This window comes from Portunus trituberculatus, chromosome 18, assembly GCF_017591435.1.
Source record: "Portunus trituberculatus isolate SZX2019 chromosome 18, ASM1759143v1, whole genome shotgun sequence".
Taxonomy (NCBI): Eukaryota; Metazoa; Arthropoda; class Malacostraca; order Decapoda; family Portunidae; genus Portunus; species Portunus trituberculatus.
In genome coordinates, this window is record NC_059272.1 from 22,023,486 (window position 1) to 22,046,367 (window position 22,882).

Below are 22,882 nucleotides of genomic sequence, written 5' to 3' on the forward strand. Positions count from 1 at the left end.
CGATACACGACCCAGATATAACGAGTCATAAATTATAGGGACTGAAATGAATACCGCAGTCTGCAGATATTTTGCCGCATAATGCAATGACTGGCACTGTATAGACAATAGACTCACTGGAAAAAACAAATTGATTTTAAGATGGGAGATATCCACAAATATATATACTATGAATAATTATATAATCTTTTATATAAGACTGTTTAAATGTATAGCATCATTATGAAAACAAAACATTGTACCATACCGGATTTTTTCATATGTTGAGATTAATTTGTAGTCTCTCTATTGCTTTAGGAAGTTTTATGCATAATGTCTGTACTGCTTGTATTCACTTTGTAATTCCTGTACTAGGGCAAAGAAGTCTCAGAGGGAGAACGTGTCAAGATGGGTGCTTTTGAATGTGCCTTGGCTGCAGCAGAGGATGAGACAGACGTCCAGGCAGCCAAGACTGCCAAGGCTGAGGCAGCAGCAGAGTTGGCTGAATTTGATGAAAACATTCCAATTGAGGAGGGTGAAGGTGGAGAAGAGCTGAGTAAGGCAGAGCAAGAAGTTGCTACACTCATGAAGCAGGTAAGACTTTATTGGACATTGCATATTATATTTGGATATTATAAAAGTTTTGATCCTTCTAAAACTTTGTAGACCTTTATCTTTGTTTCTGTTATTAGAAGTGGTTTTGGGTTTTCTGTTGGGACTTTTAGTTGTTATCCGGTGCAGGACATATCTGTGCATGTGGTTCATTTGCATCTAGGAAAGCATTTAGGATTTCATTGTGATGACTAAATCTAGCCATACTCATCTCCAGTGGTTATGTGAATTTTTTTTTTTTTTTTTTTTTTTTTTTTTTTTATAATCATCCAGTGATTGGTAACTGGGTAAGTGGTAAATTTTCTCATTAGAAAGTATAGAAAACTGTGTTATAATTATCATGTTGTGTAATCATTTGGAGTTCATTCAGGAAATGTTTTGTATTTGTGTGGAGAATGGATGTTGCCATAGACTTGGCATTATGAACAGAGTAATACATACTGAAATGGTTTGGACATGTATAGAGAATGGAGGATGATAGGCTAGGGAAAATAATAAGATCAAGTGTGGGAGATGTGAACTAATGAGGTATGTCATGTAAATGATATATAGGTAATGTAAAAGATACCTTAATGGGAAGAGGACTGACTGAAACATAGTAGAATTATTGTGCACGAAAGAAGCAAAATAGAGAGCAGATGTGAGTACAGGAGAACAACTTAGCCCTGCAATCTTGAGGGAGGCACTTCACATTGATAGTCTCACTCAGATGTGGAGCAATTTGGTGTAGTAGGGGAGGATATATCCTGTGAGCCTTGTTCCAGGCCAAGCTGTGTAGTGTTTTTTTTTTTTTTTTTTTTTTACATTAACCCATACAGTGTCGTCCTTTTTGAGAAATAAGGGTTATGGTAGGTTGCATTTTTTGGATACTTTTTATTTACCCCACTTAATCTAGAAAATCACAAATTGCTTCATATATATATATATATATATATATATATATATATATATATATATATATATATATATATATATATCACTGGAATGTGATGAGCTGAAGTGTGGCTACCATGCCATACTTGTTATTGAATATTTTCTCTTTTGAGAGCTCATTTCACACTAACAAAGGGCAATTTTATATTTACATTTTTTATTCTCTATTTTATATACACATTCCACAACTCTATAATGTGTTTAATAAATAAATACTTTTTTACATTACAAATACCAGTAGATAAACAAGAATTGTTAGTTCAGGAAAATGGTTGGATGTACATGTGGCAACACCCCATGTCTCAAGTGCTCCATTCTCTCTCTCTCTCTCTCTCTCTCTCTCTCTCTCTCTCTCTCTCTCTCTCTCTCTCTCTCTCTCTCTCTCTCTCTCTCTCTCTCTCTCTCTCTCTCTCTCTCTCTCTCTCTCTCTCTCTCTCTCTCTCTCTCTCTCTCTCTCTCCTCTCCAATATCCTAGTTTTCTGTTGCATTTTTATTGCTTTGATGTTATATGCATGAGGAAAAAACAAAATAACTCCCATGTATGTTTCAATTCCTACCAAAGTATTCAGTCCATAACAACTATGAACCAAAAATCTCTCTCTCTCTTCTGTAAAGATTCATTCCTGACTTGTCATAAATTTTTATTTTACTGTTAGTGACATTTATACACAACAAAATGGAAGGACATACAAAGGCTCAAAAAGAAAATTGTATATATACTTACTAAACACTTCTCAAGGAGGTATGTATATGCACATACTAAACACTGTATGGGTTAAGTGAGGGCAGAAGTACTTTCTCTTCATTGTTGGGGACCAAGGGTTGGGATTAGAAGAATTATGTGAATGAGTGTTATTAGAAAAATTGTGTACCTCATTTTGGTTGTCCTTTTTGATGGAAGACAGCCTTGGTACATATTCACAATCAAAGCTAAAGGACTAGAATTCCCATTAAGGGAAGGGTCACATTGTACAAACTTGGAAGCTCGCTCTTTCTCTGAAAAATTTGCAGAGAAAATAATTATGGGGCAACTTTGTTTAGCCTCTCATGTTTTCAGAGCATAGAATAATGGATTCAATGTTCAATGTATTGACATACAGAAGAGTTACTTTTTGTGATCATTCCTTGCTTTAGCTAACAAAATGGCTGTGTTCCATTTTAAACAAAACGTTCAGCTCAGGTGATGTATCATGCATACAGGCGATGTAGTATAAATATGAGAGTTTTTCAAAAATAAAAAAGCCTAAAAATAGAAGACTGTGTTGGTGAAAAGATGTAGCGATGAAGGATACAAGGATATGCCTCACCACAAACCTGGTGGACTTCCTTAAAACAATTGACAACAATTAACATGGTATCAAGAAACAGATGAAGCTAAATCTTTAGCTTACAGTAAGACAGTTAAAGTAACAAATGTTATGGAATGGCCCACCACCATGCTTGAGGAAAGACACATCCTTGTATCCCTCCTTGTGCCATTTCTTGACCAACATTTTAAGTCAATAGTATGATAGCTTATATTCCTATTTGTTTCATTGTTCAGTTGAACACATTGTTTAAAACAAGCTATATTAGTTTCTTAGCTCAAGCAAGACACAGTCACATTCTCATAATTAAGAGAATGTTTCTTAGAAAATGTACATTTTATATCTACACATGATGATAATAATGGGTTAAAGTTTATTTAAATAGTAACTTTAGAGCTGAAGATGTTCACATACAGGGAATTGAATTAAACTAATACTAAAGAAATAGTTATTTTAATGCATGTGCAGTATACATTAGGAAGGAGTCACAGTTTATTATTTATGATTTGTATTATTCTTGGGATTCTGGTGTTTTTACATGTCCGTTATATTGTGTATATGTGTAGATATAATTGTATTACACACGTTTTTTTTTTTTTCTGTACCTACCAGCTGACTCCTGTGGAGAAGTATGCAATGAAGTTCTTGGAGTCTTCTGATGATGGTTGGGCAGCAGAAGCAGAGCGAATGGCTGCAGAGATTGAGCAGCAGAAGAAAGAGTGGGAGCTTGGGCGGCTGCAGGCCTTAAAGGAGGAGGAGGAGCGGATGGCACACAATTCTGATGAAGAAATCCTAACCTACTCTTCAGCAGATGCCCACAATCAGGTCAATATTAAGAAGAAAAAAGTGGGGGAGAAGGATCAGGTTCAGCCTGTGGGGGGTGGGAGACGAAGAGGAGGACGACCTTCCAAAGCTATGACAGTCTTTGAGGGCCAGTCAGATGATTACTTATCTACTGATTCTGATACTGACCTTAGTGAGAGTGAGGATGAGAATATGAGTGCATCTGAGGGTAGCATTAGTAGTAGTGAGGAGGCTTTTGTTACCTCTCGGAAAAAATCTAAGGCTGAAAGGGACACTGAAATGGAAGACAAAGTGTATGACAGGGAGTCCCGTTCTGGATCAACACCACCCAAGGTCCTATTTAACAAAGTATCAGAGGATAGTCCACGCACAAGGTCAAGAGGGCGGGTAAAAATTAATCTTTGGACACTTGATGTAAATCCAGTGTTGCCTGGGGAGAGGCCAGTGCCATTTAGCAGGAAACAGCTGGCCAACCTAAGAGGACAGGGCTTGGCTATTCCTGGTTATGAGGGATCTGATTCCCCATGTCACAGTGAAGACAGAAGCAGAAACAATAGTGGTCAGACCATGAATGGAGAGCTAGAAGGAGAGGGGGAAGGGGAAGATATGGAGGTAGATGTTGTTGGTGACTCAGGGGACTCTAGCAATATTGATGGTACTGGCAATGAAGCAAATGGCAGAGGAGAGCCAATTGAGGATGTGGCAGGATCCCTAAAAGCCAGTGGGCCCACCCAAATAACAGTCCATAACGGTGTAGGATTGTGAAGTTCCTACTCGGTGTCATGATTTTTACATTATAATTTATTTTTCTATTTTTCAATAATGTAATTTTACTGGTGCTCTGATGATGTCAGCAGAGTGGAAGTAAACTTTTAATAAATATCCAAAAAACAAAAAAAGAAAAATGTAATGGAAATTTTCTAAGACTGTGATGCATGTATATAATGTAAATTTCTTGTACATCACGTAATAAATGTCTGTCCCTGAATTAAGCTGATTGTTTTCTTGGTATACCAGTTTTAAGGCCTCAAAAGCTTGTTTTGGTGTCATGCGTATCCTGATCTGTAAAAAAGCAGTTGCTTGTGTTAATCATAGCAGCAATTGCTTCTGTCAAATGTTTATCATCTTCACACTCTGCTCTTAGTCCTTGAAGCTTGGTTCATATGTACTGTTAAAGATCAGTATAGTTTTCTGACCCTATGTTTGGAATGGCAGTGGCAGAAATAGTATATCTGGTTCATCCTCTTTAGTTGGCACCAAACTGGCTGGGCCTTGCCATACCAAACTGGTCTTACCAAGAATTCATCAGCTTCAGGGTATGCATGGCAACCAATATTTACTAAATTCTATATTTTCTATTTATTTAGATCTGTATGTATTCATATGTTGATTAATTAGTGGGACTACCTTATATTTACTGCACTAACAGTCCTTTGTAGGGATACCATTCAGTTATTGAGACAGATTATAGTAACAATTCTAGTTATTTCCGGTACTATAGTTTCACATTCTTAAATTGCTTTCTCCCATTGCATCCCAAAAAAACAAATCAATCAAAGAAGTGATAAAGCTTGGTTCAAAAGTAATTATGATGAAAGACACTGGGGAGCCTATTGCATTGATTTTTGCTTAGTTTCGTAGTAATATTTGAAATTTGGTGAAATAACCACAAACAGCAGTAGTTGCTTTGCTTAGATCCTACCTATTGTCAAGATATTGCCTCTACCTGGGAAAGTCAAATAAGAGAAAAGTTAATTTTTACATAGGATATAGTAAATAAAATACCCTTGAGTTATTATGCATATCTAACTTTGTTTTATGATGTGTGTACATCATTATGCAAGAAGATATGGCTTCTGGTTGTTAATGTCTTAAGCATAAGACTTTCTAGAGGCTCTTCATGTGACATAAGATATTCTTACCAATTCTAAACAGTGTATGCCACAGGCATTCTTTTTTATCAGAATCTGCCATTAAGATATTGTGGCACTTCACTCAATAGTGGTGTAAAAGAGGATGCACTGACAAGTGCATCTTTTAAGTAGCATTGGTTCTTCTTCCCACTGAAATCCACCAAAAACATCAATTCTTTATCTTGCTTCATTACTTGTTCATTTCTGGTGATGTTCAGTGGTCAGTTATCTCTCTTAATCTTTGCTTGACTTTGGATATCAGTCTACTTATTTATGTAGGAAAAAAGTTAACTGTAGATATGGCTTTGAATGTAGGAATAGTTGAGAAGATTATGAGGCATTTCTCTCTCTCTCTCTCTCTCTCTCTCTCTCTCTCTCTCTCTCTCTCTCTCTCTCTCTCTCTCTCTCTCTCTCTCTCTCTCTGTGTCTGTCTGTCTGTCTGTCTGTCTGTCTGTCTGTCTGTCTGTCTGTCTGTCTGTCTGTCTCTCTCTCTCTCTCTCTCTCTCTCTCTCTCTCTCTCTCTCTCTCTCTCTCTCTCTCTCTCTCTCTCTCTCTCTCTCTCTCTCTCTCTCTCTCTCTCTCTCTCTCTCTCTCTCTCTCTCTCTCTCTCACAGGTAAGTGTTGAATGTTTTTTAGTCATTATTTGTTATTGTATAGGTGTAGCAGAGGTATGAGCCTTTTTGTTATATTTTGTTTGCTGTGATAATTTCTTAAGGCTATTCATTTCTTTTCTTGTCATTTTCTTTATCCTTTTTATACATATTTATTTATTATTTTGTTGATATATTCTTGTTTCATGCATTTTTCTTTTTTGATTGCTTATTCTCAACCTACATCCAGAAAAAAAAAAAAACATATATAATCACCGCTAAAGGGTGAATGTCATACAACCTAGATGTTAGGTGGTATCTATAGTTGACATGCATTTTGTGGGCTTCATTTAAAATTTGCATACAAATTTTTTGTCCTGTGAAAATTCTTCTCAGATGATAACGTCTCCTATGCCTCTGTCCTGTGAACTATTGTGATAGTTACAGGGAAAAATTATTATTTCTCTTCTGATTCTTCAGATGAAAATAAGCAGCCAGTGACTTAATCATTCCACATAAGGGCAAATTTACCCAAAAGTCTCTTATTTTGGTAAAAGTGTAGTACATCATGAGAGCTATGACAATTACAATTTTTCTTATTGTTTGGCATAAATGACAGCATTACTATCTCCATAAGTGTGTCTACAAAATTATAGATATTATATTCATTTCATTGAGAGATTGATGGAGAGCAGAGGAAAGCAGAAAAAAGGGGCTGTGCCTCAGCCAGGCCACTGCATGGCACACAACCATCCAAACAAACCAAGAAAGTGCTGAAAGTTATTTCACTTCATCACAAAGGCACCATATCACCAAGAGAATTCGGGTTTGTGGAAGATTGAAGAGGAAAGATTAAGAAATGTGATACTGTTATGTTTTGAGTAATTGGTTAAGGGATAATTGAGAAATTGGTGATGGAAAATTACACCTCTTTTTCTGTATTGTCAAAACTAGTCTGGGTGGGAGGGACGTCAGTGAAAAAATGTTCCTTTAGTGATTAAAAATATTTTTTTCAATCAATGCCCAATGTTATTATTGTAGGTAATTAGTGCATACAAATATTTCTAGTTGTTTTGAAACATGCATGGTATTTATTTATTATTTTTTATGATTATTTTTTATAAATTGTAGAGTAATTTTTCTTAGTTTGAAATATGTACCAATGCTCTAAATACTTTGAAATATGCACAAAGAATTGAAAATGTAAAGAAACTATATTTGAAGAACTATTACATACTTGTAAATCTCATATTTTGATGAGTCTGATTTACTACTTAAGTGCATATGGTAAAACTAAGAGTAATATTATTCATTGCAATTTGGATCTTATTTTTATTTGTTTATAAATGAATTTAAAAAAAAAATGTAGTAAGAGTGATAAAACAAATGGCATGTATGCACATGATAGATACATTATTTACATTTTCATTAACTTTCTGGTCTGATGGTCATCTTCATTCTTTACAGTTATGGCTGTCTTTATGTGGACGGGAAGAGATGCCAGTAAGTTTCGTATCAGTGTTGAAACCTTAGCTAAGATTGCCTATTTAATTAGTCATATGATTCATGATGTCTTTACAGAAAGAGCTTTTTAGTGTTATTGAAGTACAGTTCTAGTTTCTGTGTACTCTATTATAAATAAGCTTCACATGCAAGATCAGTTAGGTATCCAGAATTTTCTAAAATAATTTGTGGACTATCAACCACATCAGGTTTGGCATCCTCCAACTCCACCACGAGACGACAATGACGTGTACATCGATCATTCTCTTGGATTTTGGTATGACTCAAGCATTATGCCAGAGTCTGCTCTTCCTCCTGTATATATCAAAAAGGAACACAAAAGACTTAAACTGGAACCAGGTACTGTGGGTAAGCAGAGACATTTACATAAGTAACCAAGATGTTATTCATTAAATGGATTTCAGATGACGAAGAAATGAGTTTACTATAGATAATATAAAATTCAAAATGCTATACATTATATAGCACAGAGAAATAAATTCTGTAAATTTGTTCTCATAGGTTAGTAGGATCTAAAATTTTGAAAATTTTAAAACTTTACGCAGGTGGATCTGGAGAGGGATCGTGTGGATTGCGTCGTCCCCAGAAGCTTCGTAGGGAAGATGCTGTTCATGCTCCTCGCTCTCTGTTTGATCGACCTTCACCTGCTGTTGTCAAGATCCGTCGAGACCTTAAGCTGCAAAAGTATAGGGGCATTATGCGACCAAGCATTCCTCTGCCGGGTCTGAAACCAGCTCTTTTGACCAAACCTCCTACTGCAGAACCTGAAAACACACCAGAATGGGCAGTTCATGAAGACTGGGCTGTAGTGCAAGCAGTTCAGCACCACCTCCAACTGGAATTACCCATCAATCTTTTAGTGTTATCTCCGGGTCATACCCCTAACTGGGATCTTGTGGCTGATCTAGTTAATACAGTCTCTCGCTGCTACAGATCTTCCCGGCAATGCAGAGCCAGATATGAAGATACAATTCATCCTAGGGAGGAAGGGAAACTACCACCTGATGCCCCAACTAAGAAAGTGTCTAAAAAACAGAAGTCTGGATTTTTACAAAAGCCTTTACATGTATGTATATTGAGTTTACGAAAGTGTACTTTGCTTTAATAATTTCTATTTGAATTTTAAGCAGAAAGTAGAATTCATGTTTATGAACAAATATATTCTTGTGAGATTTTGGTTGACATTTAGGGAGATTCTTTCTCACCAAAAGATATCACAAAGAATGGAACTAATATAAGTATTAATGATTCTTGGTAAACTTTGATTATTTATTTGTTTATAATTTTTTTAGGAAAATTATGACTAAATAATTTTCTTTTATATGGAAAATGGATAAGATTTTACAATTGTATATTTGAATATTCTTTCAGAAAAGCCTACGTCCCATGCGAACCTCACAGCTCTTTGCACAAGATAATAATAGCAGCTTCTCATCTCTATACTGCACTCGTTTTGAAACCATTAAGAGCATTGCCATCAAACGGACCCCAACAACTAAGCCACCACTAGTAAACCCTACTCACAAGAACCCCAAACATGCCCAAGTATTAGCTGAGTCAGGCATTCAGTATGACTGTCCTCTAAACCCTGGTCAAGTTGCTGCCAATCTGGCAGAACGTATTCAAAGGGCAAAGCAGAAGACTCAGGCAGCAGCAGCAGCAGCAGCTGAAATAGCTCAGCAGCAACAGCAGAAATTGCTACAACAGCAGCAGCAGCTGCAACTCCAGCAGCAGCAGCAACAGCAACAACAGCAGCAACAGCAACCACAACAACAACAAATACAACAAGCTCAGCTCACTACTACACAACTTCAACAACAACTTCAGCAGCAACAACCACAACAAAATCAGGTGCAACAACAAAGTGTTACACAACAAAGTCAGCAGCAGGTATCTGTAATAGGGAGTACAGGTGCTCAGCAAGTTGTGAACACTGGATTAGCTGGTAAAGCTTCCACATCAGTAGTGCTGAGTCAGGGCCCAGCAATGACTGTTGCCACAGTGACTGCAGCAACACCCACCACCAGTGTTATCACCTCCTCTACCTCAGCTGCTGTTCTGGGTGGGGTGCGGACAGTCACAGGCACTCCCAATGTGAACCGCACCACACTGTCGCTCCAGGAGCTGCAGGTGCGCACATCAGGCAGCAGCCAGAGCACTGTAGTGAGTGTGGCAGGGCTTTCCCAACTTCAGGCTGCAAAGCTGAGTGCTACAATTGCATCCTCCTCATCTGCTCAGAAAGGTAGAGTGTAATTTTCTAAATAAGTTGCAAAATAATGGAATCTTGTTATATGGAAATATAGATTTGGGGAGATGGAAGAGATAGGCAAGAGTAGAGAACCTAAATTTTAATTCCTTTTATTATTGTCATCACTATTATTATTGTGAGAACATTGTGATGAGTTGTGGAAGGTGGTGAAAGAAACACGAGCTGGTAAGCTAACACTTTACTGCCACCTAGTTTTGTCCATGGGGCTTCTCCAGGGGAATGCCCTGAAAAAGCCTCATGGGCAAAATTAGTCAGGAGTAAAGTGTTCGCTTACCATCCCATGTTTTCTTCACCACTTTTCATAGCAGTTAATGTCACTGATTCAGAAACTGAGCATTGCATTTTCAGGGCTTGCTAGTTGTCAAGTGTAACAATCAATAACCTTTTAAGACCTCTCATGGCTATAGATTAAATACCAGTGGTGTGCTCCTTAGTTATGCTGTGATGTTTATTGTTCATTGGCTTCTTTTGCTGTGACTTTTATTTTTATTTGTTCTTTTGTTTATTTTAAGTCAGTTAAGTATACTTCCTACAATGTCTAAAGCTGTACCCACAGGTGTGACGGGAGTGTCGAGGTCCCTAACTCAAGCACAGTTGCATTACCTGAAAAAGGAGGCTCATGCCAGACTAGCACTACAACAGCAGGGCAAGGTGGTTGCTACAGATCAGACCATTAAGAGAGTTCAAGTGAGTATAAATACTATGAAGTTTTAAGGTATATTTGTATAAATTATTCAGATACACCAGCTCATGTCAGAGAAGTCTTGGTTTCAAATCCTAAGCTAAACAGAAATTAATTAGGTTTATCTTCCTTGCTATTGTCTCTTCACTGGATGAATGAATAAGTATGAAAAATAAGCCAAGACTGTCTTGAGGTGACATGCCTTGGCTTTTCCTCATTGTGGGGGATGTCTGCCTGGTATGTAGGTGTATTTAAACACAAAGAATATCATAGTGAGAGAAATTTTAATGTTGTGTAAGGTTGGTCATAAGACATTATTTTGAATCAAACTTCCTTGAATATGACTATATTAGATGTTAAATTTAATTTGAATTCTATTGCCTTTTCTTCCCATTTTAATTGAATTGTGTTCTTGTGTTAATTTTCTCTTATTTAAAATATATAGGGAAGCATTTGAATAAAAAAGATTGTTAATCAGTTTTTACTGTTTCCATTGTGAATTTGAAAGAACAATGAAAATTACTGTATTATAGATAGCAGGCCAGACGGGAACTCCTCAGAAAGTGCAAGTTGCTATGCCTGGAGGGGCTCTAGCTGCTGTCACTGCCATTCAGGTTGGTGTAGACATTTTTTAATAATCTGTCTATATGCCACATTGATATTCCCCATGTAGGCATTATTAGAGGTAACGTGTGACACCAACAAGGATCTCTCCTGTGTGAAGATCAGTCCATTCTTCCTAGATGTACAGGAATGCCTGTAGCTATGATTGTGAGTATGGATACCTTGTTTCTGCTTCTCCCCTACATGAGGAATTAAGTCTTGGTATATATAGAGAGATAAATGACAGTCATTAGATACTTGCATGTATTATGATTTCATTGTCAATCAAAATCATGATTCCACTCCATGAAATCTACAGCTCACTACACACATGCATTTAATTGTAATTTATAAATTGTGAGTTACATTCGTGTCTCTGTATCAACAAGTTTTCCACTCCTTACATGTATATTGTAATCCTTATCACTGTTCTTCTCAATCTCTATTGTCAACATTTTTTAAGGGAGGTGTAGTTTTATTCTCTATCAGATATTTTCCCATTTCTAATTTCTCTTGTATCTCTCAAAATATCTAATATGAGTTGTCTGCAGAGGGCAGGTTATGACTGTCCCCCTAGTGTTGTGAGACACAAAGGGAAATATTCAGTGAGATCACAGTTGTGTTTCATGAAAAGTTCACAGCATTGCCTGAACCAGTGCTTCAGACATCACTGGGAGTAATTATTATTTTTCATGTGTTCACTGCCTCTTCCTCAGATGGTTTGGTAGTTTGAGTATCATGTATCAAATAAAACCATTAAATTCAAACTGAAATTTATTGGTCGTCTTGTCTGCTACAATTTTCAGTTTTGTTTGCATTTATTCTGTTTATTGATCTTTCCTTCATTTCCTGTATATTTACATTATTCGTGGTGTAACAGGTAACTCAGGCTGGACGAACACAGCTTGTGAAGCCTGGCACTGTAGTGGCAGGGACAAGTGGAGTAATGGCCACTGGCAAAGCCATTACTCGCACTGTTACTGACCGGGAAGTGGCAGCTCTTCTTAAACAGCAACAACTCAATAAATCTGGACAAGTGGCTCAGGTATAGCAATGGTATTTTGTAATTAAGATTCATAAACAGAAAGAAATAGATACTTAATAATTTAGAGGTATTACAACCAGTAGTTTGAAGTTTTTTTAGTTTCCTTTTAGTATTCTTTTATTTATTCATTTCAGTATCCCATGCTAAAGAATACAATTACAGTTTTTGGCAGCCTCTTTCATGAGAAGTCTTGATTATTTTTTCAGGTGCAGGTGCCTAATGCACAGTTATTGGCTGGGCTCCAAGTTCAGAGTGGTGTTAGTACTGGAGGTACACCAGTTGCCACTTTAGTGAAGACTGTTAGTGCACCTAGCACTCTGGTACATACTCCAACCTCTGTCACTCTTCCTGTATCTGCTATTAATGTGACACTCCCTCAAGCCAGAGTTACAACAGCAGCCACTGTCGCCAAAGCTACTACCACACAACAAGTATGTAATCAAGTAATTTTGTTCATGTATCTAATTACTGTACAGGAAGTGTATTATTTTCTTTATGAATATATTGACACATTATCTTTTGTTTTCAAATCTGTTACAGGCAGTGCGCAACATTCCTTTACCACAGCAACTTTTAACCAAACAACGATCACTGATGGGAGTTAAAGGCACAGTTGGACTGCAGCTTGGAGGGAAGACAGTTGGAGGTACTGGACTGAACACAGTACAGATTGTCCAGGGTGGAGGACAAAAGCAAGTTACTATGCAGCAGATACAACATGTGCTGAAAGTACCTCAGCAGACCATTCAACATATCACGCAGGTGTGTTAATATACAAATTAATTACTACTTGAAACCAGCTTCCCACAAACACCTTCCATGCCTAATGTTTGAATGTGGGTAAGCTTTATTTATTTATTTTTTATTTTTATTTTTATTATTTTTTTTTAACCTACTAGTGGCTTCAGTGCTGTAGTGCTGGAGAAGATTCTTACTACAAAACAGGACTATTACAAACAGTAAAACAACCAAACAGGAACATTATGGACATCATTCAGAATTCATATGTAGCTCTCCTTAACCTTACTGGTGACATATCTTAATCTCTCTCTCTCTCTCTCTCTCTCATCATGCTCTTTATTTATCATCACTTCATGTGCAGGGAGGAACAGTGAGTGGAACAGTAGTTGGTAAGGCTGTGGGAAGCAGTGTTGCAGGAACCAGTGTGACCTCAGCTACCCAAGGCATTGGCACCTCTCATACCACCAAGCTAGTGCCAATGACCATTGCCTCACACCAACAGCAATCCATCAAACAAACCATTCAGGTAATAGCATCTATCTCTTCACCTTTTCTCTCTCTCTCTCTCTCTCTCTCTCTCTCTCTCTCTCTCTCTCTCTCTCTCTCTCTCTCTCTCTCTCTCTCTCTCTCTCTCTCTCTCTCTCTCTCTCTCTTATAGATACTATTTTTCATGTGTGTTTGAGCATGCAACATACTAATACTGAAATTATTAAAGCTGAAGGGTTAAGGTTTTTTTTTTTTATGTAGAAGGGGCACCAGCCAAGGGAGTCAAAAGTGTTAATAAGCATGCAGGATAAGGGTCTTGGAACCTTTATCTTGAAAGAGTTTAAGTCATAGGAAGCGGAAATTTAAAAAGTAGTTCTTGATATTATGTTCTGTAGGAGATTTAATGGAAAAGGAAAGGAAGAAGAAAGACTTGGAATATTTAATGATTTTATTCCTTATGGACAGGTTGTGTCTGCAGGACCAACAGTTGTGGGTGGCACTCCAGCAATCCGAGTGAGTGGTGGTGAACGCTCATCAGCCTCAACTAGCCTTCACTCTCTTCAAAGTGGCTCAGTCAAGGTCACCAATCCAACCCTTTTGTCGGCCACCCTTCAGGGTCAACCAATGTCTGTAGCTGTAAGAACACCAACACAAAGTCCTGTTAGAATACAAACTTCAGCTTTGCAAACTCAACAGACAACTCAGACACAGCAGCAATCTCAGCAGCAGGGACAACAAGGCAGTGGCGGGCAGTGAAAATGAGAGGACAACAGTATATTTATATCTAGATTGTTAAAGTCTTCAGAACCATAGTCACCTCACAATGAAGGTATATACTTTATGAACTTGGTATATATATATATATATATATATATATATATATATATATATATATATATATATATATATATATATATATATATATATATATATATACACACACACACACACACACACACACACACACACACACACACACACACACACACACACACACACACACACACACACACACACACACACAGAGATGCCCTCTGTGAGAAGTACTAAGCTGCTGGTTTATAAACAAAGTTTTTTTTTTTTTTTTTTTGCAAGATTAAAAAGGAATTATTATTAAAAAACCTGCCGTCTTTTCTCTATCTTGTAGCTTTTTTTTTTTTTTTTTTTTTTTTTTTTTTTTTTTTTTGGCAGTGTGACCACCTAGGTATATTTTGTCACTATTGGCAAAGCTCCTGTCAGTATTCCTTTGTATGGCCCACTTGGTTTTGAACACTGTTTAACTACTTAACTTGTGAAGTCTGAATTTCAGTGTACTAATTTCTTTTTAATTCTCACTTGGCAGTTTTTGATGAAATTTAGGTCTCGGACTTGAAAGCTGCTCTAATGAAGGGGGAAAACGAAGGTAAGCAAGCAGCAAAGCACTATATATGTATTATAACTATGAGAGTTGGGACATGACTGACATTAATAGCAAATTTTCTCTCCATTGATAGAATGTAGAGTGTATACAATTGTTGGGCATACAGCACCATCTCACCATATTGACAATAGGAAATAACTATATTTAAAACCAGATTTTACATTGTTTTATAATATGAAGGCATCAGTACTTTTCACAGTGTATATATGTAAAGGTTGCTTTATATTATTTATTCATATTTTGCTTTGGGGGAAACTGGTATACTTATATCTCTAATATATTAATTACTCAGTGAACTGCAGGACAGCAAAAATAATACTGCCGCCATCACAATTACAGTCGTTGCTCTTGTCTGTTATGCATAGTCTTGAAATCCTGGTCAAGTTTTGGAAGATATAATATGAAAGGCTGAGTTAGAGCCACAAAACTCTATTTGTCATATATGACAATGTTATCATCCTCATGACGAATGGTAAATAATTGGATTATAATTCAGAAATGTTTCTGCATATATTTTGACACTATGTATTTTTATTGTAGCCTAAGGGATAAATTTTAGAGGATGAACTCATGAGTAAAAAGCAATCATACCCAAATTGTAACATAGCATAGCATATTTGTTGCAGCAGCAAAATATTGTTAACCATGCATCATTATTTCTTATGTTATACAGAGAAACATTGTACAGCATCTAAATCAGTACTATCTGCAATAAGACACATATGTATTTATTTACTCTGAGTGCTGTTGTTTCTTTGACAAAATGAAGAAATTCTGCAAGTTCATCTACATCATAACAACATTTGCAAGAAAGAGGAGACAGAAAATTGAAGTTGTTTTACTTTGACTTTCATATGATATTGACTAATCCAACATGGCTTGTCACTGCATCACTTCTTTGTAACAACTAACCAGTACCATAAAAATATACCATATGATTAATTAATGATGGTTGGTACTGAATTACAAAGAAGCAAGCTTTTTACAGATCTGTAATTCAGTGACCAAAGTGTTTCATGTACAGGAGAGTATTTGTCACATGCTAGTAAAGTGTGTTGCCATAGCTCCTTGCTTATGGTTGTGCAAATATCAAGATTTTGTACTATTTATCTCCAGCCAGTTGACAAATGCAATTTTTTTTCTTTTTACTTGATTTTTACTCTAGTTCCTAGATATTCTTTTTCTATTACATATGTATATATTGTTCAAAGATAGATTTCCATTGCCTGTGTATAGTCTCTAAGCCTCCACATTTTTTGCTAGAGATGTAGATTATTGTTTTTTATGGATCTTCAGAAATTGCCATACATGTGAACTTGAAATTGTTAAATATTTATATCAGTGAAAATGGTTTAATTTCTTTAAGAAGTGAAAAAACCCTCCAGCCTTTTTATGATAAGTGACTATGAGATATCTATTTTTAGTATATGACATCCACTGTTGTCAAGCCATTTTCAGAGAAACATCTGATCACTATGATGGGAATAGGTGGGAGAAGCAAGCTAAGAAAATGTACAAATGGGCAAAGAGAGAGAGAGTGAATGACTGAGCATCAAAAAGCAGAAAGGTAAGTGGAATGCAGAGAAAGGGAAAAATTTGGGTAACTTCTTGGAAGATAAAAAGTGAGGAAGGGAAGTAAGTAGTAGAGTGAAGTAAATGTGCATGTGAAGAGTAGTTATTGAGAAGGGATGACAGAGGTGTTGTATAAGATTTACAGATTCTCAACCAGGGTAAATTTATCTCTTAACTAAAAAAATAAAAAAATGACAGCAGGGAATAGATAACTGATAAGTTTGTGTGTGTGTGTGGAAGCAAGGGGATAAGTGAATACATCAAGCCTACGTGGTTAATGATGGAAGAAAGATTGGGAATTCATGTATTAGAAGAATCAATCAAATATAGTTGTATACAACGTATAAGGTACTGTACACATCCTTGCAAAACGGCCCGTTTAAGAGCTCCATTTCTTTTTTATTTATCTTTTATTTTTTCATTGATATATGGGATCGAATTCCTTATATGATATTTTTCCTTTTAAAAAATTAGCACAAAATAACAAATAAAACCAATAAATATAATGAGTAATTACTCAATATATTGATAAGAAACAAACAATTACATGAACAGTGACACATACTAGGTAAATGAATGCACAGTAAGTAAACTATATAAAAGGAACACACACACACACAGTAAATTCTTCAGGTTCTTTGATTCAAATGTGAATTACTGACCATACCCAGCTTCTAATTTATCGATAACTGAATATCTATGGTAGTATGAATGTTACGTCACACTGACCTGTCACGATCTATTGCCACGTGCTCCAAGGTCAAGAGACGGAGGTAAACCACTGCAACACAACTCGATTCGCTGAGCTGCTCGTTATCTCTGCTTATATTTCTAACGAGAGAGAGAGAAGGCAAGAGTAGGTAACACACACACACACATTCGCCTATGAAGTTCTAAAATCGTTTTTGGATCCACAACCTCTTGCATTTACTTATCCATTTACGTGTTATTTAAGTTATCCATATCATGAATGTTGTGTTGAGAGAATATAGCGCATCAATATAGCAGATACTTTTGATAATGCAGAACCCCATTTGATAAAGTAGATAGATTACGCAGCGCACACACATTGTTGAATGTGCATTCTTGATATAAGAGCTTAGTAATATTTGAGCTACGCAGTGTATTACGTATGTTGTCACAATTCATGGTAAATGTCTCTTAGGTAAAAGTAAACTGATTTTATATTTCAAGTATGATAATAGTATACTCATACATACATTGCTAACGACGCGAACACACTTTATTATTTACCATATAGCAGCCACAACAGTCTGGGTAAATAATATAGGAAATAAAGAAGCTGAAGGCAAGTTCTCAATTAGTTTGAAATTATTCCCGAAGTAGCAAAAATATCCAATCTTCAGTGTATATGACACTAAATCATAGTCACACATATGTACACAATATCTCTAATATGTTGAAAAATTGATTATAAAGGTTGCTTTCTTATAAGAGGAAGGAATAAAAGCAGAACATCTAGCGAGAAATGGCAACCCCAGACAGCAGTGGACGGCAGACAGCAATCCACCACCTCAGTGTTTGATTGACCGAGACCAAGGGAGGATGTATAGTACGTGTTGAGTGCGCCGCGGGTTATTATCCGTTCCCCACATAAAACTTGAAAAGAAGCCCCCAGTTCATTATGACGGGGAGTAAGAATGGCGGCAATGAGACCGAAGCTAAATCGCCTCGAGAAAGTGGCGAGGACAGTGAGGATGAAAGTGAAATATTAGAGGAGAGTCCTTGTGGAAGATGGTCCAAGCGGCGGCAGGAGGTAAGGTGCTGGGGGTGTTCTGGGTGTTGTGTGTGTTGCTGCAGGCTGTTGGGGGTTCTGGTCGTACTGGGCGTGTTGTCGTAGACGTGGGAGGGCTGTACTGTACATGAGTTAGGTGGGAGTGCTGGTAATGTGTCCGTGTGTCTGTGTGTCTATCCCCCTAGTCCCCTCTCCCCCCTTAGGCATGACGCATCCCAGGGCGGCCAACCATCCTCCTCCCTGGACCTTTCCGTGCCTCCTTCACGCCCCTAGTCATTGCACCCCACCACACGCACCAGACACATTCAAACTGCGATTGGCATTCTATCAGACCGTACAAAATATAAGGATTGAAGATCAGGTGACCTTTGGCAGGTATTGGGATGGGGACGGCAGGTGATCCAATACTGTATGATGTCGTGTCTTTCCCTCCTACTCCCTCCCTTATTCCCGGCGCCAGACACCTTTTTTGATATACATTCCATCAAGGATTATGTGTGGCGATGTCTCGTGTCTCGGGAAGTGTCTTGTGTAGGGCGGCAGTGGGCGTGGTTACGGGCGTTCCACAGCCGTGTCCCCGTGGTCCTGCGAGGGGGTGGTATGTGGGGCAGCCTGGGACAGTGTGTGTATGGTCTGGGAGGATGTAATGGTCAGGGATGTGTTGAGGCCAGTCACTGGTCACGTTTAGTAAGGTTGCCAAGTATTGATTTCGCGAAATGTGAAGATAGGCCAAGTAACACGGGGTGGCGGTGATGGTGGTGGTGGTGGTGATGAGGAGAGCTGGCATCATGCGGTACCGATCATGCTCCACAGATATCATTTCCATGTGTGCAAACAGCCCAAGTGCTGGTCTGTCTGGCAATGCCATAAAACTGTGGAGTTTTGAAGGAAACTTTGTATGTAGTTTCATCTCAAAATTACATGTTAATCATAAAATTTCAAAATGTTTTTCCATTTTGTTTATGACTTGTGAGATAACCCTCACCTGCTTGGCTATCTTTCTTAACACACTTGTATAGGCTGGTAGAGGTTATTTCAAAATTATACAAGGGCAGTGTGGATATGTATAAAAAAAATTATATAGCTTACCTGGCTTACCTTCCTTACTCATGGTAGTCAAGAAATGGTTTTTATATGACACTCTTTCTTATAGGAATAAAAGTAACAGAAGAATGGTGTGTAGCACACACCATTCACGCACACTCGCCAGCTCGTCATTCAAACATCAACACACAGGCAGAGCACAGAACCACTTGAATGTAGGCATCACTAGCCTCACTGTGACAGCACAGCTGTGTAAAACAAGAACCCAGTTTGCAAATATCCATGAGGTAAACCCCAGTGTGTTGCACAAGATACATATACAAACATGATGCAGGAGCCACAACTGAACACTTAGGAGTCTCTATCAGCTGCACTTCCCAACAGCAGCAATCCTCACAACAACAAGACACCTCAGGTTGCCTCTCAGGTGCACAGCAGATACCTCACAGAGCCTCCACCAGGTACCAGGCTGTATTCTTCACAGTATTCGTCCAGGCCAGTGCTTCCCATGGTCTCCGCAGCACCCCATATAGGCCACCATCTGTCCACATACCAAATTTGGTCCACCTTCGTCTGAAGTCTGTTTGCTAGGGCATCACATGGTAGTTATTGCCACAGAACCCACAGGCACCAAACTTAGTGTTGCTGCTACTGGTGCTGCTGCCACTGCTTCCACTCCTCTGGTCCACATCAATTTGCTTATAAGCCTCATCACTGACTGGCTATCTCGGTTACCTGCCTGTGAACCATGGAACCTGGAAGTCTTGTGCCGTACCAGCCTTGCTGGTCACACGTGTCCTGAGAGGGAGAGGCCAGTAGACATAGTCCCTTGTTGCACATTAGTGTAAGATTATTGATTTAATTGAATGAATATATCATCAATTCAAAGCAGAACTGAGAACAATATTGATATTGTAAAAAAATGACAAACAACATTCAGACCAATTGTTTTAAAATGAACACAGGATACTTAAAATATGAGCTGCTACCATCGAGCAAGATTCTATGAATTGATTATACCTCATTTAATATTGTACATAACTCATTCAATTAACTAATACATTGAAATGTTGTCTTGTAAAGTGACTGCTTATGAATAAAAAGTATTTGCGTTCTGCCTGAATTTACACTTGCAGTTGCGTTCATGTAAAAAAAAATTATTGTACTATTTTTAACTTGGTGTTTGTTTTCTACATCAGTGCTGAACTTGCACCATATCTGTATCACCAGGATAGTCACATTACGTAGATACAGTGTCATCATCTGGGCAGTGTAAGCGTCCTATGTTCTGTCAAAGTTTATGCTTGGCATCAAGATCTTTGATTGTGCATGCAGTGTCATACCTGTCATACCTTTCAGCACTATATGTAATTTGTGAGGAACTGGTAAATATGTTACAGCCAAGTTAAAGGAAGATGGGAGCTGGCAATTGATGTGAAACACAAAATAAAAATCTGCAAAGCTTTGAAGAAAATAAGGCTCATGCTTATCTCATATGTTGTATTTTCTTCCTAACTTGATTAGTGATGACATGTATCACCCGTGTATTGTAAGACCCACTGCATCACAAGCCACACCCAGAGAGTTGCCAGTCAGACAAGTCATCAAATATTCCCCTGACAATCGTGAAGCCATTGCTTTACATATTTAGTAATGTGGCAGGGGACTCCATCAGCTGTGAAAAATTACTATGGCATCACTTGATGGAATCTGTGGAGGAGTTGTAATAGTAGTAGTTCAGGAGAAACACAACAGATGTCTTTATGCCTTGGAACTTAAAACATTCTCACAGTATACCATCCTCATGCTTTATAACAGTGTCTTGGTGGAGGACTCAGACTGGAACTTTGGGTGGAAATCTGCCAAGTTGAACCATGTCAGGATTCATGAGTTAAAAGCTACTAGAACTCAGGCTTAGTTTGTTGAATATATCTAATGATATATTTTAAAAATAAAGCAAACCAAAAACAACACGTAAAAGATAATTTATCGGACTTGTGGCATTAGAGGTTGGGAATAATTCACTGTAATATATTTAGTAATATGTAAAGGAAGAAAATATGAGAAACTGAGGACAGTGAGTGAATGATTATTGTGGTATAGAGGAAAGGGAAGAGTAAGAATGGTGGATGGAGAGGCAAAGAGAGATAAGATTTATAATGAGAGAGAGAGAGAGAGAGGGGGAGATGCATTGGATGTGTCTGTTTGAACCAGACAGACATGCAGCCTTGCAAGTGATACAGCAGTGGCAGCCCTCCCTCTAAGTGATCTCAGGGAACGCTTGTGTACATATCCTTGAAGCCATGAACTGTGGCATCAGCTAGAGAGAGAGAGAGAGAGAGAGAGAGAGAACACTTTACACTTACAATGAAAGATGGTGTGATGTGTTCATTGTTTAGTAACACTGAAAAATTATTCTTCTATGAAAATTGTAATGCATTGTGTTAACACAGTTATGGAAACGTTTCTTGCTTGTGTATTTGTGTATATTTAATTCCAAATTAAAGATTTGTATGGGCCTCAGAGTGTCATTTCTTTGCAATATGGTTTACATACACACAGGTTTATTACCTGTTTCACTATTTTCCTTAATTTCACAGTAAACAATTAACATTAAATATAGAAAATAAGAATTAATTTATTTCCTTATTTATTCTATCTTATTTATTGATATACTGTATATTAATATTTTCTCAATCATTTGCCTTCTTTTCATAAGCCAGGATGGGCTGGGTCTGGCAGGTTTTAATACAGTGATCCTTTCCATACCTGATACGTACAAGTGTTTGAAAATTAAAAGTTGTTCATATTGGGAGACAACAAGTTTTGGACTTGGAGAATGCTACAGAAGATAAACAGTAGTTTTAGTGTTTGGAAAGTCCAGTCAACTCATACAGCATTGTGCTTTGTCAGAGGTTGGGGTCTCACCCTGTCGCATTTTTTAATATGTTTTTCCCATAAAGTGGGGAAAAAATAACAAATCCTGAAATTTATCTCAGTTCTTATAGAAGTATTCAGTTTATAGTAATTCTTTAAGTGGGCATTACATCCAAAAAGAAATCTATAAATGAAACAACAGCTTCTATGTAAATGGCTGTCTCTTTGCAGATGCAAACACTAACTTGTGTATATATATATATATATATATATATATATATATATATATATATATATATATATATATATATATATATATATATATATATATATATACATTCCCAAAGAGGTAGTCTATGTATAGACTAAACACTGTATGGGTTAAGAAATAAACTGAATTGTGAAGTATTTAAGGAAAGCAAGGATTATGTATAGTAGTTCATTTGAAACGTGTAGTTAATAATGACAAGTGGAAATAGCATTATAGTATTCCAAATGAGATCTATGAATAAAACAATAGCTTCTCTCTAAAACACTTCCTCTTAGCAGATAAAAACTATGGGTACAGGGAATGCCAGCACTGAACTCTGCTCTCACCTGCATCAACCTCCATAAAATGCAGTCACCATTGAGAACACGATCGGTGATCATAGAACGTTTTCAGTTTAATGTGTCATGGCAAGTAAAATGCTGATGGTTTGACATACAGTTGGTGGGGATAGAAA

At 37.3% G+C, this 22,882-nt stretch overlaps 2 protein-coding genes across 5 annotated transcripts in view; both read left to right on the plus strand.

The window, feature by feature from the left end:
* LOC123505346 (helicase domino-like) overlaps positions 1-16,251 on the plus strand; it is a 42,187-nt gene extending 25,936 nt beyond the window's left edge. For 2 of the 3 annotated variants that reach the window (XM_045256562.1, XM_045256563.1), the window contains exons 21-34: positions 355-573; positions 3,444-3,656; positions 7,606-7,641; positions 7,851-8,010; positions 8,208-8,728; positions 9,034-9,904; positions 10,488-10,618; positions 11,147-11,227; positions 12,097-12,261; positions 12,468-12,692; positions 12,802-13,023; positions 13,364-13,528; positions 13,954-14,317; positions 14,831-16,251. In XM_045256562.1, the coding sequence (XP_045112497.1) occupies positions 355-573; positions 3,444-3,656; positions 7,606-7,641; positions 7,851-8,010; positions 8,208-8,728; positions 9,034-9,904; positions 10,488-10,618; positions 11,147-11,227; positions 12,097-12,261; positions 12,468-12,692; positions 12,802-13,023; positions 13,364-13,528; positions 13,954-14,244 (3,300 nt within the window). In that variant the 3' untranslated portion in view covers positions 14,245-14,317; positions 14,831-16,251. The remainder of the gene's footprint in view (positions 1-354; positions 574-3,443; positions 3,657-7,605; positions 7,642-7,850; positions 8,011-8,207; positions 8,729-9,033; positions 9,905-10,487; positions 10,619-11,146; positions 11,228-12,096; positions 12,262-12,467; positions 12,693-12,801; positions 13,024-13,363; positions 13,529-13,953; positions 14,318-14,830) is intronic. The other variant, XM_045256564.1, reaches the window with a different exon arrangement.
* Positions 16,252-18,020: 1,769 nt separating this feature from the next.
* The window catches only part of LOC123505403 (nuclear receptor-binding protein homolog), an 80,838-nt gene continuing 75,976 nt past the window's right edge, over positions 18,021-22,882 (plus strand). For both annotated transcript variants that reach the window (XM_045256634.1, XM_045256635.1), the window contains exon 1: positions 18,021-18,257. In XM_045256634.1, the coding sequence (XP_045112569.1) occupies positions 18,126-18,257 (132 nt within the window). In that variant the 5' untranslated portion in view covers positions 18,021-18,125. The remainder of the gene's footprint in view (positions 18,258-22,882) is intronic.